At 47.2% G+C, this 14,355-nt stretch overlaps 1 protein-coding gene across 1 annotated transcript; it reads left to right on the plus strand.

The window, feature by feature from the left end:
- The first annotated feature begins 2,041 nt into the window (after nt 1-2,041).
- LOC145359141 (uncharacterized) lies at nt 2,042-13,498 on the plus strand. The gene is made up of 6 exons (XM_080213553.1): nt 2,042-2,329; nt 3,304-3,962; nt 5,684-5,754; nt 6,004-6,228; nt 7,620-7,866; nt 13,003-13,498. Exons 1-6 carry the CDS (start codon nt 2,073-2,075, stop codon nt 13,110-13,112), a joined length of 1,569 nt encoding a protein of 522 aa, XP_080069679.1. The 5' UTR covers nt 2,042-2,072; the 3' UTR covers nt 13,113-13,498.
- The last annotated feature ends 857 nt before the right edge of the window (nt 13,499-14,355 follow it).

Consider the following 14,355-nt stretch of genomic DNA (forward strand, 5'->3'; position numbering starts at 1 on the left):
GGGGGCAGTCTCTGTATCTATACAGCGAGCTTCATCAGTTTGTTTGCCCCATGGGAACATCACAGCCACACCCCATACTTATCCATACAAAAGCTGTGACTGATGGATGATTATTTGGACAGGTCTCTTAGCTGACTCCTCCCTTTTCTCCCAGTGGTACAATGTTGCATTTATATAGCGCCTTTGATGCATTAAAAGAAAGGTTCTTCATAGAAACATCTTCAAAGAAGATTGGTTACTGAGGAACATAAGGAGATATCATGACAAATGTACAAAAACCTGGTCACAGAGGTAGGGCTTAAGGTCTTAAAAAAGTGTCTTAAAGTTGTAGAGTTGCAAAGTTATTTTGAGGTAGAGTCATAGAGATTTACAGCATGGCCCAATGGTAGCACATGGCACAGTGCTTAGCACTGCTGCCTCTCAGCATTAGGACCTGGGTTTGATTCTTGGCTCGGGTCACTGTCTGTGTGGAGTTTGCACATTCTCCCCAGGTCTGTGTGGGTTTCCTCCGGGTACTCCGGTTTCCTCCTCCATGCTGAAAGATGTGCTAATTAGGTGCATTGACCTGAATAGGCACCGGAGTGTGGCAACGAGGGGAATTTCACAGTAATTTCATTGCAGTGTTAATGTAAGCCTTACTTGTGACTAATAAATACATTTGTCCATGACACCCAGTTTTTACCATCAAGCTAGTTCCAATTGCCCATATTTGGCCCAATCCCTCTATCCCCATCTTACCCATATAACTGTCTAAATGCTTTTTAAAAGACAAAATCGTACGCACCTCTACTACTACTTCTGGCAGCTCATTCCAGACACACACCACCCTCTGTGTGAAAAAATGCCCGTCTGGACCCTTTTGTATCTCTCCCCTCTCACCTTAAACCTATGCCCTCTAGTTATAGACTCCCCTACCTTTGGGAAAAGATGTTGACTAGGAGGAGGAATTTCTTCAGCCAGAGAGTGGTGAATCTGTGGAACTCTTTGCCACAAAAAGCTGTGGAGGCCAGGTCACTGAGTGTCTTTAAGACAACGATAGAAAGGTTCCTGATTAATAAGGGGATCGGGGATTATGGGGAAAAGGCAGAGAATGGGGATGAGAAAAATATCAGCTATGATTGAATGGCAGACCAGACTTGATGGGCTGAATGGCCTAATTCTGCTCCCATATTCTTATCGTCTTATTGTCGGTGCAGACTCGATGAGTAGCACGTTGACTCAGTGCCTCACTGCACCAGGGACCCAGGTTCACTTCTTGGCTTGGGTCACTGTCTGTGCAGAGTTTGCACATTCTCCCCGTATCCACGTGGGTTTCCTCTGGGTGCTCCGGTTTCCTCCCACAGTCCAAAAGACATGCTGGTTAGATGTATTGGCCGTGCTAAATTCTCCCTCAGTGCACTCAAACAGGTGCTTAAACTGAAACTTGTAGGGCAAAGAGTCTTTTCCACATTGTTTGATGCTAGTTCCAGATTCTTCCTCAAGAGGAAATACCCTCTCCACATCCACCCTATCGGGATCCCTCAGGATCCTCTGGGATCTGGCATCTTCACCAGTAAAACTCTGGGGCTTGTGGGGAGGGTATTTAAAGTTTAGTTATTAGTCACAAATAAGGCTGACATTAATACTGCAATGAAGTGACTGTGAAATTCTAGTTGCCACATTCCGGTGCCTGTTTGGGAAAATACGTGTCAGAAGTGGGATTCGAATCCACACCTCCAGTTGGAGACCAGAATAGCCGGCTTATAGACGGAAGGACTTTGCTCCTCGAGTCCAGGACCTGAGACCATTCGGCCACCCTGACACCCACTGAATTCTGATAGCCCAGTGACCAATGGGAGGGGAGTAGTTTTGGCCTCTGCACCAATGAGCTCTGGGGGAGGAAGTGCAACTTGCAGCTGAAACTCATCCGCTTTGCTGATTGGCAGTTGCTGGACCAAAGAGAATACAGAATCACCAGTAAGAACCGCCCCCTTGCTGTGTCAGCCAATGACTGTAGAGAGGGGGCGGGACTTCCTGCCTTGTGTTGTGACAGAATGGAATCAGTGTCAGTTGGTGCTGTGAGTTTGAGCTGAATGGATAACAGTGTGCTGGCAAGGCCAGAGGCAGCCACTCTGCCCATCTACACTGAGCTAGCAGCACTGACACAGGGAGATCAGCAGGGCTGTGAGGGAGAGGAGGAGGAGGAGGAGGGTATGCTATGGGGTGGGGATGTGAATGGGCAACCTGGCTCCCCCAGCACCCCAGGCTCCAGCTCTCCCTGGCAGCAGACCAGTGAGCAGGCCTTCACCTGCAGAACACAGAGCTCTGGACCTCAGCAAGACTCTCACAGGTAAAAGGACAGCAGAAAATCACCTGGCAGCGAGTTTATATAAAGTGCAGGTTTGATCAGTCGGGTTTAGTTCTGTGGATTGAGTTGTACGGAGCCTTGACAGGCCTGTATCTGGAGTTAGGGTTCAGTCCTGGGCACTGCACCTCGGGAAGGAGATATTTACAGGGGGTACAGTGCCGATTCACCAGGGCTGAAAGGGTTTAAATCATGAAGCCAGGTTGTGGAGATGAGATTTGTACTCCCTTGAGTGAAGAGGGGGTGACCTAATTCAAAGTGTTTAAATTTACACATTTGTTAGTGTGGATATGGAGTGGGGAGTTAAGGAGAAGAAACTAAAGCTGGTGCAAAGCTGTGCAGGTTAGACTGGTCATGCTAAAGTGCCCCTTAGTATCAGGGATGTTAGCTTGGCGGCAGGGTAGCACAGTGGTTAGCACTGCTGCCTCACAGCGCCAGTGACCTGGGTTCAGTTCCAGCCTCGTCACTGCCTGTGTGGAGTTTGCACATTCTCCCCGTGTCTGTGTGGGTTTCCTCCGGATGCTCCGGTTTCCGCCCACAGTCTGAAAGATGTGTAAGTTTGGCCATGGTGAATCGTCACTTAGTGTCAGGGGGATTAGCAGGGTAAATACGTAAGGTTACAGATATAGGGCCTGGATGGGTTATCATCAGTGCAGGCTTGATGGGCCAAATGGCCTCCTTCTGCACTATAAGGATCCTACGATTCACAAACGTTTGTCCACAAAGTCTACTGGAATTCTGGGACTGGGAATAATTGGAGAACTGGAAACTGAGGTAGATTTGATTGGGTTGGGAGGGAGGAAGTGGGGAGATACAGTCCATCCATGTTCTAATTTAAATGGTGCAGGAGACTCGAGGGGCAGAGTGGCCTCTGCCTCTCCCTCTGTGTTCATGAGAAATGTTGATACCTCCTGCATAAAGCTGCCCTTTACCCCCGTCCTTTACTGTGTTGTGTTCAGGCAGGTGATCGAACATTGTGAGGACGCAGGGATTGGTCCCAGTGAATTTCCCTCTCGACTCACTGAGCACCGCAGACCTGCTCCCAAACTACTGGATTCTGGGGACGAGGACAGCAGCCAAAATGTCAAGAAGCAGAGATGTTCGGCCTTGCCAGTGACACACTGTGACTTTGACCCAGCCCTGAGCAGGCAATCACACTGGGGTGACCCCTCCAGACTGACATTGCAATGTGAACCATTCCCGTTTCCCGCTGTGACCACAGCCAGCCTTGCCCACACTGGTTCCAGACAGCCCTGCTTGTTAACCAGCTCCCCTGTTAGGCCGTTACCGAAGGCAAACGTGCCAACTCCTCCGTCCGCACCTTCAGCCCTCCCTGGGGACAGTCTCCCTGCTGCCTCGGACAGCAGTAGCAGCATGAAGGTGATGGCGTTGTACGCTGAGCTGGTGAAGGAACTCCAGGAGCAGGTGCTGGAGTTGCAGCGACGCGAGCGGGCGCAGCTAGAGGTGGTTTTGTTGCGAGATCGGCGCATCGAGGCACTGAAGAGGGAGAACCAGAGGCTGAAAGATCAGCTCCAGAAACTCGAAGAGGAAAATGACTTTCTGTCCAGTAACAGCGAGCAGGGAATCACCGTGCGGAGCCTGCAGGCTGGAACACTGGGTAAGGACTTTCACATCCTCCGAGGCACAGAAATCCGAATCAGAGAGACTCTTCTGCCCATTGAAGTGGTGGAGGCTGCCTCGCTAAATATTTTTAAGAAGCGGGTTGATGGGTTTTTGATAAGAGAGGGGATTAAGGGTTATGGGGAGAGGGCGGGAAAGTGGAACTGAGCCACGACAGATCAGCCATGATCTTATTGAATGGCGGGGCAGGCTCGAAGGGCTAGATGGCCTACTCCTGCTCCTATTTCTTACGTTCTTATAACTGTGACAGCTCTTTAAAGAGCTTTCCCATGAATCCCACTCCCTTTTTCTTCCCTGTAGCCCTAAAAATCTTTTCCTTCCAAATATTTATCTAATTACCTTTGAAAGTTCCTATTTGATCTTCTTCTGCCCTTCAGGCAGTACATTTCCAATCACAACAATTCATTACTCAAACAAATCTCTTCCTCTCTCTCTCCCCCGACCTCTCGCCCACATCCTTTAATCAGTATCCCCTACTTACCAACTCTGCTCCGAGTGAAACAGTTTCTCCCTAGTTACTCAACCCCTCATAATTTTGAACACCTCAATCCAATCTCCCTTCAAGCTTTTAGTGTCCTGAGCAGAACAATTCTTGTTTGATTAGCTGTAAAGACTCGCATTCTAATCAGTATTCTGTAAAGTGAGTGTATGCCTTTATCTGCCCTGTTTGTGATCAGAACTCCCCACTCACCTGATGAAGAGGCAAAGCCCCGAAAGCTAGTGGATTTTGCTACTAAATAAACCTGTTGGACTTTAACCTGGTGTTGTGAGATTTCTTACTGTGTTTTCCCATCAAACACTCCCTGGACAGGTCCAGCATGGGGTTAAATACGGAGTAAAGCTCCCTCTATACTGCTCCCATCAAACATTTTCAGCTAAGGCTGTGGTACTGTTGGGGAGTGGGCTTTGAGACTGTAATTCTACCAGCAGAGAGCTCTGGTGAACATGTGCTTTTCTCCAGCTCATTGAGTCACCTAACAAAACCACTGGAGTCCATTCAGCCCATCTTGTCAGGACTAATTATTGGAGAGAGGAAACAAAACCTATTCTCACAGCCATGCATTCTCTGTGCAACAAGCCTCTCTGGGTGAAATATTTATCTAATTTTCTCTTGAAGGATGTAATGGCCTCTGCCCCGTTGAGATTGCACTGGCCTGTTTATTCATTGTTGTCATGTTTTAATAATGCTATTTGTACATAATGAGCATATATTATTTGCCATTGCATTTTTCTAAGATAAGCCTTGGTCAGGGGTTTGCCCTCGTGTTTCTGAGTGAGAAGGTTGTGGGGTTCAGTTGCCACCTCAGAGACCTGAGCGATAACCAAGGCTGTAAATCCCAGTGCAGGACCGAGAAGGTGCTGCAGTGTTGGGGGTGCCTTTTTCCAGGGAAGATGTTAAATCGAGGGCCCCGTCTTTTCTCTCAGGTGGGTGTTAAAGGTCCCCTGACCACTATTCGGAAGAAGAACAGGGAAGTGTTCTCAGTGTCCCGGCCAACATCTTTTTGTCGATGCTCAGAAACAGAGCATTTGATGATTTTCTCATTGATCTTTGTGGGATCTTTCTGTGCGCAAATTGGTTTCCGTATTTCCTGCATTGTGCCAGTGACTTCGTAAATACGTCGTTATCAATAAAGCACTTTGGGACATCCCAAAGTTGTGAAAGGTGCTATATAAATGCAAATTTTATTATTTCTTCAGATACATCCAGAAAGAGTATAAAATTCCTGAGGGACCTTGTTGAACTGCTTGAATCGAATCCGGAAACCCAGGTAAGTGCTGATATTTTTAAACCGAGTCCTAAGAATACAGGAACAGGCAGAGGCCGTTCAGTCCCTCCAGCTCTGCTAGGCAATGAGGTTGTGGTTAATACAACACTCATCCTGCCTGGAAATCCTTTCACAACTTTCTCCAGCAAGACTCTATCCATCTCAGAATTAAGGTTATTAATTGAGTGCTTTGGGGTATTTATCACTGCTAATCCTGTGCTGTGTTTGCTTATGTTTTATTTGTAATCTCAGAATCAAACGCCTGATGCTAAATTGCCGCTTGTTTCTGCTGAGGAGACTTTCACCCCTGTCGCACCATCCAGGGAGGTTAATGACAATATCAGTGTCACCACCACTTGGAACAGGCCGGAGGAGAGTTTTACCAGTGCCCTTGGGCATCAGGAGATTCACCAGCTGGGCAGTGCCATGAAGGACACCCTGCCAGATGGTTCACCAGTCTGGGCATCTGCCTATGAGGTCAGTCAGTTCTGGTTAATGTGAAAGAAAATGGCTGCTCCCGGTTCCCCTGGTAACGCTCCCTCTTCATTTACTCATTCAAAACTCTTCTATTCTTATTGTTAATGAAATCAAAATTGGTTCACCTCTAATCTTCGTATTACTGCTCTACACCGGCTCATAATCTGACAACATTCAACCATCTTCTCCAACCCCCGAACCCTCTCAGATCTCTGCACTCCTCCATTTTTGGCCTCTTGTGTATCTGTGAACTTTCACCACATTGGTTTCCGCGCCTTTAGCTGCCGGGGTCCTCACCCCTGGAATTCCTTCCCTAAATCTTATACCAACTTCTCCCCTACTGAGAGGCCAATTAAAACCTGCCTGTTTGACTTGAGTGTTTTCGGTAACTAATTTTCCCTCAATGTCAGTTTTTATCTTTTATTATGTGAAACACCAGTGTATGATTTACAATAAAAATTGATTTGATTTATTATTGTCACGCCTATTAGTTTACAGTGAAAGGTATTGTTTCTTAATGCTGGAAAATCACTGCAGGTCTGACAACATCTGTGGAGAGTTAAAGTTTGAAGTTTATTTATCAGTGACACAAGTAGGCTGACAATAACACTAGAATGAAGTTACTGTGAAAATCCCCTAGTCGCCACACTCTAGCGCCTGTTCGGTACACTGAGGGAAAATTTAGCACGGCCAATGCACCCTAACCAGTGCGTCTTTCAGACTGTGGGAGGAGACTGGAGCACCCGGAGGAAACCCACGCAGACATGGGGAGAATGTGCAAACTCAGCAAAGACCCGAGCCAGGAATCGAACCTGGGTCTCTGTCACTGTGAGGCAGCAGTGCTAACCACTGTGCTGTTGTGCTACTGTATAGTGAGAGAATAGAGCCAATGTTTCAAGCTCCTGGGATATTTCTTCTCAGATCAGACTTTAGACCACCATGGAGAAGCCGATGTGCCAGCCCTCAGCTGTCACATATGCTGTCAAAGGTGAGGTGCAGGGCCTGAGGGGAGCTGGCTGCAGTTTCACCCCATTCCTGTTGGTGGTGCTACTGAGAGTCCTGCCCAGCTGCTCCCCCAGCTGGACATTTCTGGCACTGCAGCAAAGTGTCAATTTTATTTATTTTTAGATGTATTTACTGGAAGAATCCAGGTGTTAAAGGCATTCTGACAAATGATCATTTAGTGTCGAAATGATGACCATATTCTCTCACCACAGATGCTGCCAGACCTGCTGAGATTTTCCAGCAGTTTCTGTTATTGTTTCAGATTCCGGCATCTGCAGTATTTTGCTTTTACCTTTGGCATGTTGTAGTTTGTTAAAGCTACTTTATAAATAGAAGCTGTTATCAAAGGCACTATATAAATGCAAGTTGACTTTCTTGTTGACCAGGCAAATGGGAGACTCAAGTCGGAGCTGATCCCTGGATCGAGTGTGTACCTCACCGACAGAGAAATGAATGAACTCTCCCACCTCCCAAAGGATAAACCAAAGCTGATGACTCGTAAGCTCCTGGGATATTTCTTCTCGGATCAGACTTTAGCAAGGTCATCAGCTAGGGGAAAACGCATTGCCCACAACAAGACCACCATGGAGAAGCCAATATGCCTGCCCTCAGCTGTCACATATGCTATCAAAGGTGAGGTGACCTGGTTGCAATTTCACCACATTCCTGTTGGTGGTGCTACTGAGAGTCCTGCCCAGCTGCTCCCCCAGCTGGTTATTTCTGGCACTGCAGCAAAATATCAATTCCATTATATTCAGAAGTATCTTTTGGAAGTATACAGGTTTTAAAGACATCAGTAGGGAGATTACTTAAGTATAACAGCAAAATACAGTGGATGCTGGAATCTGAAACAAAAATAGAAAGTGCTGGAAAATCTCAGCAGGTCTGGCAGCAGCTGTGGGGAGAGAAAAGAGCCAACTTTTCGAGTCATGATGACTCTGTCAGAGCTCTGGGAGAACAGTCTCAGAATAAGAGATAGGACATTCTAGGACTGAAATAAGGAAGAACTTCTTAGTCTGAGGGTGGCGAATCTTGGGAATTCTTTACCCTGGGGCCGATGGGAACATTGTTAAACTTGCTCAAAGCTGAGGTTGATGGATTTCTGGATATTAAAGATATCAAAAGTCATGGGGATAGTGTGGGAAATCACATTAAAGTAAAAGGTCAGTGATCATCTATGTCAGCAAGCTTGAAAGGCTGAATGACCTTCTCCTGCTCCTTTGTTCTTATCAGAATATATCTTCCAGAGTAATGGAATATCTCCTTAAATGTCTGCCACTGTTTCTCTGCTGTCCTGCCTTTTATCTATTTCCCCAGTTCACTTTCGCTAACTCTGTCCTTGTACCTGTGCAAGTGCCTTTATTAAAGTTTAAGACTCTAGTCTCAGGTGCATACTTCTCACCTTCCAACTGTATGTGAACTTTTATCATGTTATGATCACTGTTGCTTAGAGTCTCCTTTTCTATGTGGCCATTAATGATTTCTGTCTCTTTGCACATTACCAGGTTTAAAATAGCCTAATCCTTGGTTGGCACTGGAAGGTATTGATCCAGGAAATTATCCCAAATACTGGCTATGATCTCAGGCTGCCTTTGCCAATCTGATTCATCCAATCTATATGAAGATAAAAATCACTCATGACTATTGCAGCAACTTTAATAGAGGTCCCCATTATTTATTCTGTACACTCTGTTTGAACAGTGTAGCTGGTGTTAGGCAGGGGGCTATAAATTACTCCAACAGTGACTTCTTAGCTTTGCTTATTTTCATCTCAACCTAAACAGATTCTATCTCTTGATTTTTTTAAACTAAGGTAATCGCTGATTACTTCTAATATCAAACTTAATTAACAGAGTCGCCCCACCTCCTTTCTCCAAGCTCCCTGTCATTCTAAAATATCTAAGAGCCTTGAATAGTTAGGTCTGAGCCTTGGTCACCTTGCAGCCACATTTGCTGAAATGGCTATTGGGTTGTTCATGTGTATTTCACTTCAGCTGTTTTGTTACGAATGCTGCACAAAGTCAGACAGAGCCGTTCATTCTGACTTCTTACCATTCTCACAAATCCACTGGTGTATTCTTAAATTTACACAAGCTGTCCCTTCCTGGCACTCACCTGATTATCTTTACCCGTGTCACTAACTTGCTCTATCACCGTGCTCTTTGTTTTCATTTTGCCATGTTTGCTCATGTGGATTACCCCCTCCCCCATCATCCCCCCCATTCTCCTATTGCCCCCCCCACCCCCACCCCAGCCCCTAGTTAGTTTAAAGCCCCCTCTGCTGTCCTAGTTATTCAACTCGCCGGAACACTGGGTCTGAGTGTGGTTCAGGGGAAGAGCATCCCAGTGGTACAGCTCCCACTTTCCCCAGTACTCCTCACAGCGCCCCCTGAACCGAATCCCATTCCTCCCACACCAATCCTTGAACCACACATTCAATTCCTGAATCCGATTCGCCCCACACCAATTTGCTCGTGTCTCTAACAGTAATCCAGAGATTGATGCCTTTGGCCCTGCTTTATAATCTAGCCCCTAACTCCTCGCAGTTTCTAATCCGTATCCTCCGATCCCCGGCCCAGCGCCTGATGCTTTTTAACACCAATTGGAGCCTCGGCCCGAAACCCATCATAACAGTTTATCCAGACACTTCCTGCACACCGCACCTGAGACACACAGTTAGCCTTGTTGGTGTCATTGGTGAAGAGGCTGCTGCAATTCCATACATGGTATCATTTACTCGCTCAATCACCTCCTTCATTATTTTAAACTTCAAAATCTCATTCCTGGTCCAACCTATTGGTACTGACATGGACCATGACATCTGGAACCTCTCCCTTGCACTGCAGGTTCCTCTCCAACCAGAGAGGATGTTCAAACCCTGGCACCAGACAGGTAACACAGCTGTCTGGACTGGAACTGGGGCCACTGTTGAAACTATCCCCTCCTATCACTACATTCCTATTTACGCCTCCACTTTAATGTTCTCCTGTATCACGATATCCTGGCCAGTTTATTCACCCATCCTGTAGTCTCCACTCTTGTCCATACAGACTGCAAGAATCTCAAACCTGTTGGGAGAATTGTAAAGGTTGAGGCTCCCCCGCTGCCTCATTCAGTCACACCCTCCTGACCCTGATCACAGGTCAAATCAGAGGACCCTGCCCAAAGGGGTGTGACAGCCTCCTGGAAGAAAGTCCCAGGTAACTTCCTGTCTCCCTGCCTGCCGTGTCGCAGTGTCTGCAGCTCAGCCTCCAGCTCAGTGACTCGGGGCTCACAGGCATTGCAGATGTTGTTGCCATGGATCTCACAGGCATTCACCACGTCCAGGGGTGGCAAAGTGGCACAGCGGTTGGCACTGCTGCCTCACAGCACCAGGAAGCCAGGTTCAGTTCCTGCCTCGGATGACTGTCTGCGTGGAGTTTGCATGTTCTACCCGTGTCTGAGTGGGTTTCTGCCCACAGTTCCAAAAGATGGTGTAGTTTAGGGGGATTAGCCATGGTAAATGTGTGATGTTACAGGGATGGGATGGGGTGGGGGAATGGGCCTAGGTGGAGTGCTCTTTCAGAGGATTGGTGCAGACTTGATGGGCCGAGTGGCCCCCTCTGCACTGTCGTGGTTTGTGGTGCTGTATCTGTCACACCCCACCAGCCCTCCCATCTGTGTTGTGTTTTCATTTAAATAATTAATTATTTTCTTCATTAAATTTTAATTAAAGTCTCGTTCTGCTAATTATCTCAATTAATGCTACACTTACCCTGATTAAAATCCCCTGCTTTAGATAAAAGTGAATTTTCAGCAACTAATCATTAATCTCCTTTTAGTTTGCTGTTAATGGTTTTAGCAACGATACATTGTGACCTTTGTTCAGTTGTTCTGAGGCAGGTTCACAATGTATCATCTTTCTGCCCTAAGATCTGAAACGGGAGGATTCTTCCATTTGGAAAATATTGGAATTAATCTACTGTTGAACAAAACATAATTAGTTTCCATACAAGTGGATGACAGAGAGAGGAAATCAGCCAGGGTTCCTGTTCCTGATCACTGTCCAGTGATCCCTGGGTTACAGAGCGGGGAAATCAGCCAGGGTTCCTGTCCCTGATCACTGTCCAGTGACCCCTGGGTTAGAGAGAGAGGAAATCAGCCAGGGTTCCTGCCCCTGATCACTGTCCAGTGATCCCTGGGTTACAGAGCGGGGAAATCAGCCAGGGTTCCTGCTCCTGATCACTATCCAGTGATCCCTGGGTTACAGAGCAGGGAAATCAGCCAGGGTTCCTGTCCCTGATCACTGTCCAGTGATCCCTGGGTTACAGAGCGGGGAAATCAGCCAGGATTCCTGTTCCTGATCACTGTCCAGTGATTCCTGGGTTACAGAGCGGGGAAATCAGCCAGGATTCCTGTTCCTGATCACTGTCCAGTGATCCCTGGGTTACAGAGCAGGGAAATCAGCCAGGATTCCTGTTCCTGATCACTGTCCAGTGATCCCTGGGTTACAGAGCGGGGAAATCAGCCAGGGTTCCTGTCCCTGATCACTGTCCAGTGATCCCTGGGTTAGAGAGCGGGGAAATCAGCCAGGGTTCCTGCTCCTGATCACTGTCCAGTGATCCCTGGGTTACAGAGCGGGGAAATCAGCCAGGGTTCCTGTCCCTGATCACTGTCCAGTGACCCCTGGGTTAGAGAGAGAGTGAAATCAGCCAGGGTTCCTGTCCCTGATCACTGTCCAGTGATTCCTGGGTTAGAGAGAGAGGAAATCAGCCAGGTTCCTGTCCCTGATCACTGTCCAGTGATTCCTGGGTTAGAGAGAGAGGAAATCAGCCAGGGTTCCTGCTCCTGATCACTGTCCAGTGACCCCTGGGTTAGAGAGAGAGGAAATCAGCCAGGGTTCCTGTCCCTGATCACTGTCCAGTGACCCCTGGGTTAGAGAGAGAGGAAATCAGCCAGGTTCCTGTCCCTGATCACTGTCCAGTGATCCCTGGGTTAGAGAGAGAGGAAATCAGCCAGGGTTCCTGCTCCTGATCACTGTCCAGTGATCCCTGGGTTAGAGAGACAGGAAATCAGCCAGGGTTCCTGCTCCTGAACTCTGTTCAGTGATCCCTGGGTTAGAGAGAGAGGAAATCAGCCAGGGTTCCTGCTCCTGATCACTATCCAGTGATCCCTGGGTTACAGAGCGGGGAAATCAGCCAGGGTTCCTGTCCCTGATCACTGTCCAGTGACCCCTGGGTTACAGAGCGGGGAAATCAGCCAGGGTTCCTGTCCCTGATCACTGTCCAGTGATCCCTGGGTTAGAGAGAGAGGAAATCAGCCAGGGTTCCTGCTCCTGATCACTATCCAGTGATCCCTGGGTTACAGAGCGGGGAAATCAGCCAGGGTTCCTGCTCCTGATCACTGTCCAGTGATCCCTGGGTTAGAGAGAAAGGGGAAATCAGCCAGGGTTCCTGTCCCTGATCACTGTCCAGTGATCCCTGGGTTAGAGAGAAAGGGGAAATCAGCCAGGGTTCCTGCTCTTGATCATTGTGTGGGTGTGCGTGTGGGTGTGTGTGTGTGTTATGTCAAGGCTGGTTATCATTACCTTTAGAGGTTGTATAATTTACTGACAATCATGTCTAGGTCTGTAAGTGACAATTGCCCCCATGGCAAAGCAGAGGGTTAGTGTCTGTGGCACTGTACCCCAGCAAGAGTCAGGAACCTTCGGGGCAGGTGATGGGGATGGTGGAAGTGAATTCCGAGTTGGAGAAATAAGTCTTTTTTTTTATTTGTTTAATTCTGTTCCAGATTATGTTACTTCTGTGTGCGGGAGGGGATGTGACTTTACTGCTGTGATTAACAGTAAGTGTGCCAGCTCCAGGCGGGCTGTAAGAAAACTGACAGAGAAGCTGGAATGAAGGAAATGCCCTTGTACAGAGAGGGGGGAGAGTGAGCAGTGGGGGTGACTGAGATCATTCTTGAGAAGCTGCCCTGAGGAATATCTCACCTCCACCTTTCTCCCAGAAGCCACTGATTTCAACCCAGCGAGTGCTTGCTGCTTCACAGAAGGGAATATTTTTGATCTGCAGGATTATCACCGGCCGCAGGAACCAGCCCACTGACTGGATTCAAACGGAGAGAGGGACGAGGCAGACCAGAGTCTGCTCGTGAACGTAGCAGCTTGAACCATCTGAGAAAAAGGAAAAGGCGTTTGAATTTATATCTCAAAGTTTTGCATGATGTTGTATTTCTGATATCTCTACTGTGCTTCAAGATATTTTAATTAAATATTTTCTATGTTTTTGTTTGAATTCTGAGTGAATTTTGTCTGGGGAACAGACTGACTGATTCGATGTATTTGAATTTTAACATAATGCTGAAAATTCGAAACTCTTTCCTGTTCCATTTGCAATTTCTTACAACTTTGTACATAGAAACACCAGAATCTTACTGCCGTTCACACCAGCGGGATTTATCATCCCACCGACTCCTCACCCTCACCCCCAGTTTCCCAGCAGCAAGGGGGGTGTTTAGTGGAAACCCCATTTACAAGATTCCATCATCCGTGAGCAGTACACCGCATCCCGTAAAACACACTGTAGAGAGGGAAGAAAATCTCACCCAGAGAAAATACTTTACCTATTAGTGTCACAAGTAGACTGACATTAACACTGCAATGAAGTTAGTGTGAAAAAAAGCAGGAGGAGGCCATTCAGCCCTTCGAACCTACTCCTCCATTCATTATGACCATGACTGATCATCCAACTCAGTGACCTGTTCCTGCTTTCCCTCCATAGCCTTCGATAACTCCTTGAAAACATACAAAATTTTTGCCTTAACTACTTTCTGTGACAGTGAATTCCACAGATTCACCACTCACTGGGTGAAGAAATTTCTCCCAATCTCAGTCCTGGAATGTTTACCCTGTCTCCTCAAACAATGATCCCAGGTTCTGGACTCCTCCGCATTGGGTACACCCTTCTTGCATCTACCCTGTTAGAATTTTCTAGGTTCCTATGAGATCTCCCCTCATTTTTCTAAACTCCAGCGAATACAATCCAAACCAACTCAATCTCTCCTCATGTCAGCACCGCCATCCCAGGAATCAGTATGCTGAACGGATTTATAATATTCCCCCTTTTCACAATTCTCCTCTCCCCT

The sequence above is a fragment of the Carcharhinus amblyrhynchos genome, chromosome 27 (assembly GCF_965287045.1).
Source record: "Carcharhinus amblyrhynchos chromosome 27, sCarAmb.v2.hapA, whole genome shotgun sequence".
NCBI classification, from domain to species: domain Eukaryota; kingdom Metazoa; phylum Chordata; class Chondrichthyes; order Carcharhiniformes; family Carcharhinidae; genus Carcharhinus; species Carcharhinus amblyrhynchos.

What these genes read in the sequence shown, in the direction of transcription:
- LOC145359141 (XM_080213553.1), top strand. Translation starts at nt 2,073, where the DNA reads ATGGATAACAGTGTGCTGGCAAGGCCAGAGGCAGCCACTCTGCCCATC. An exon ending in CCTCAGCAAGACTCTCACAG is followed by an intron (nt 2,330 to 3,303) that starts GTAAAAGGACAG and finishes TGTTGTGTTCAG; the next exon opens with GCAGGTGATCGAACATTGTG. An exon ending in CCTGCAGGCTGGAACACTGG is followed by an intron (nt 3,963 to 5,683) that starts GTAAGGACTTTC and finishes TTATTTCTTCAG; the next exon opens with ATACATCCAGAAAGAGTATA.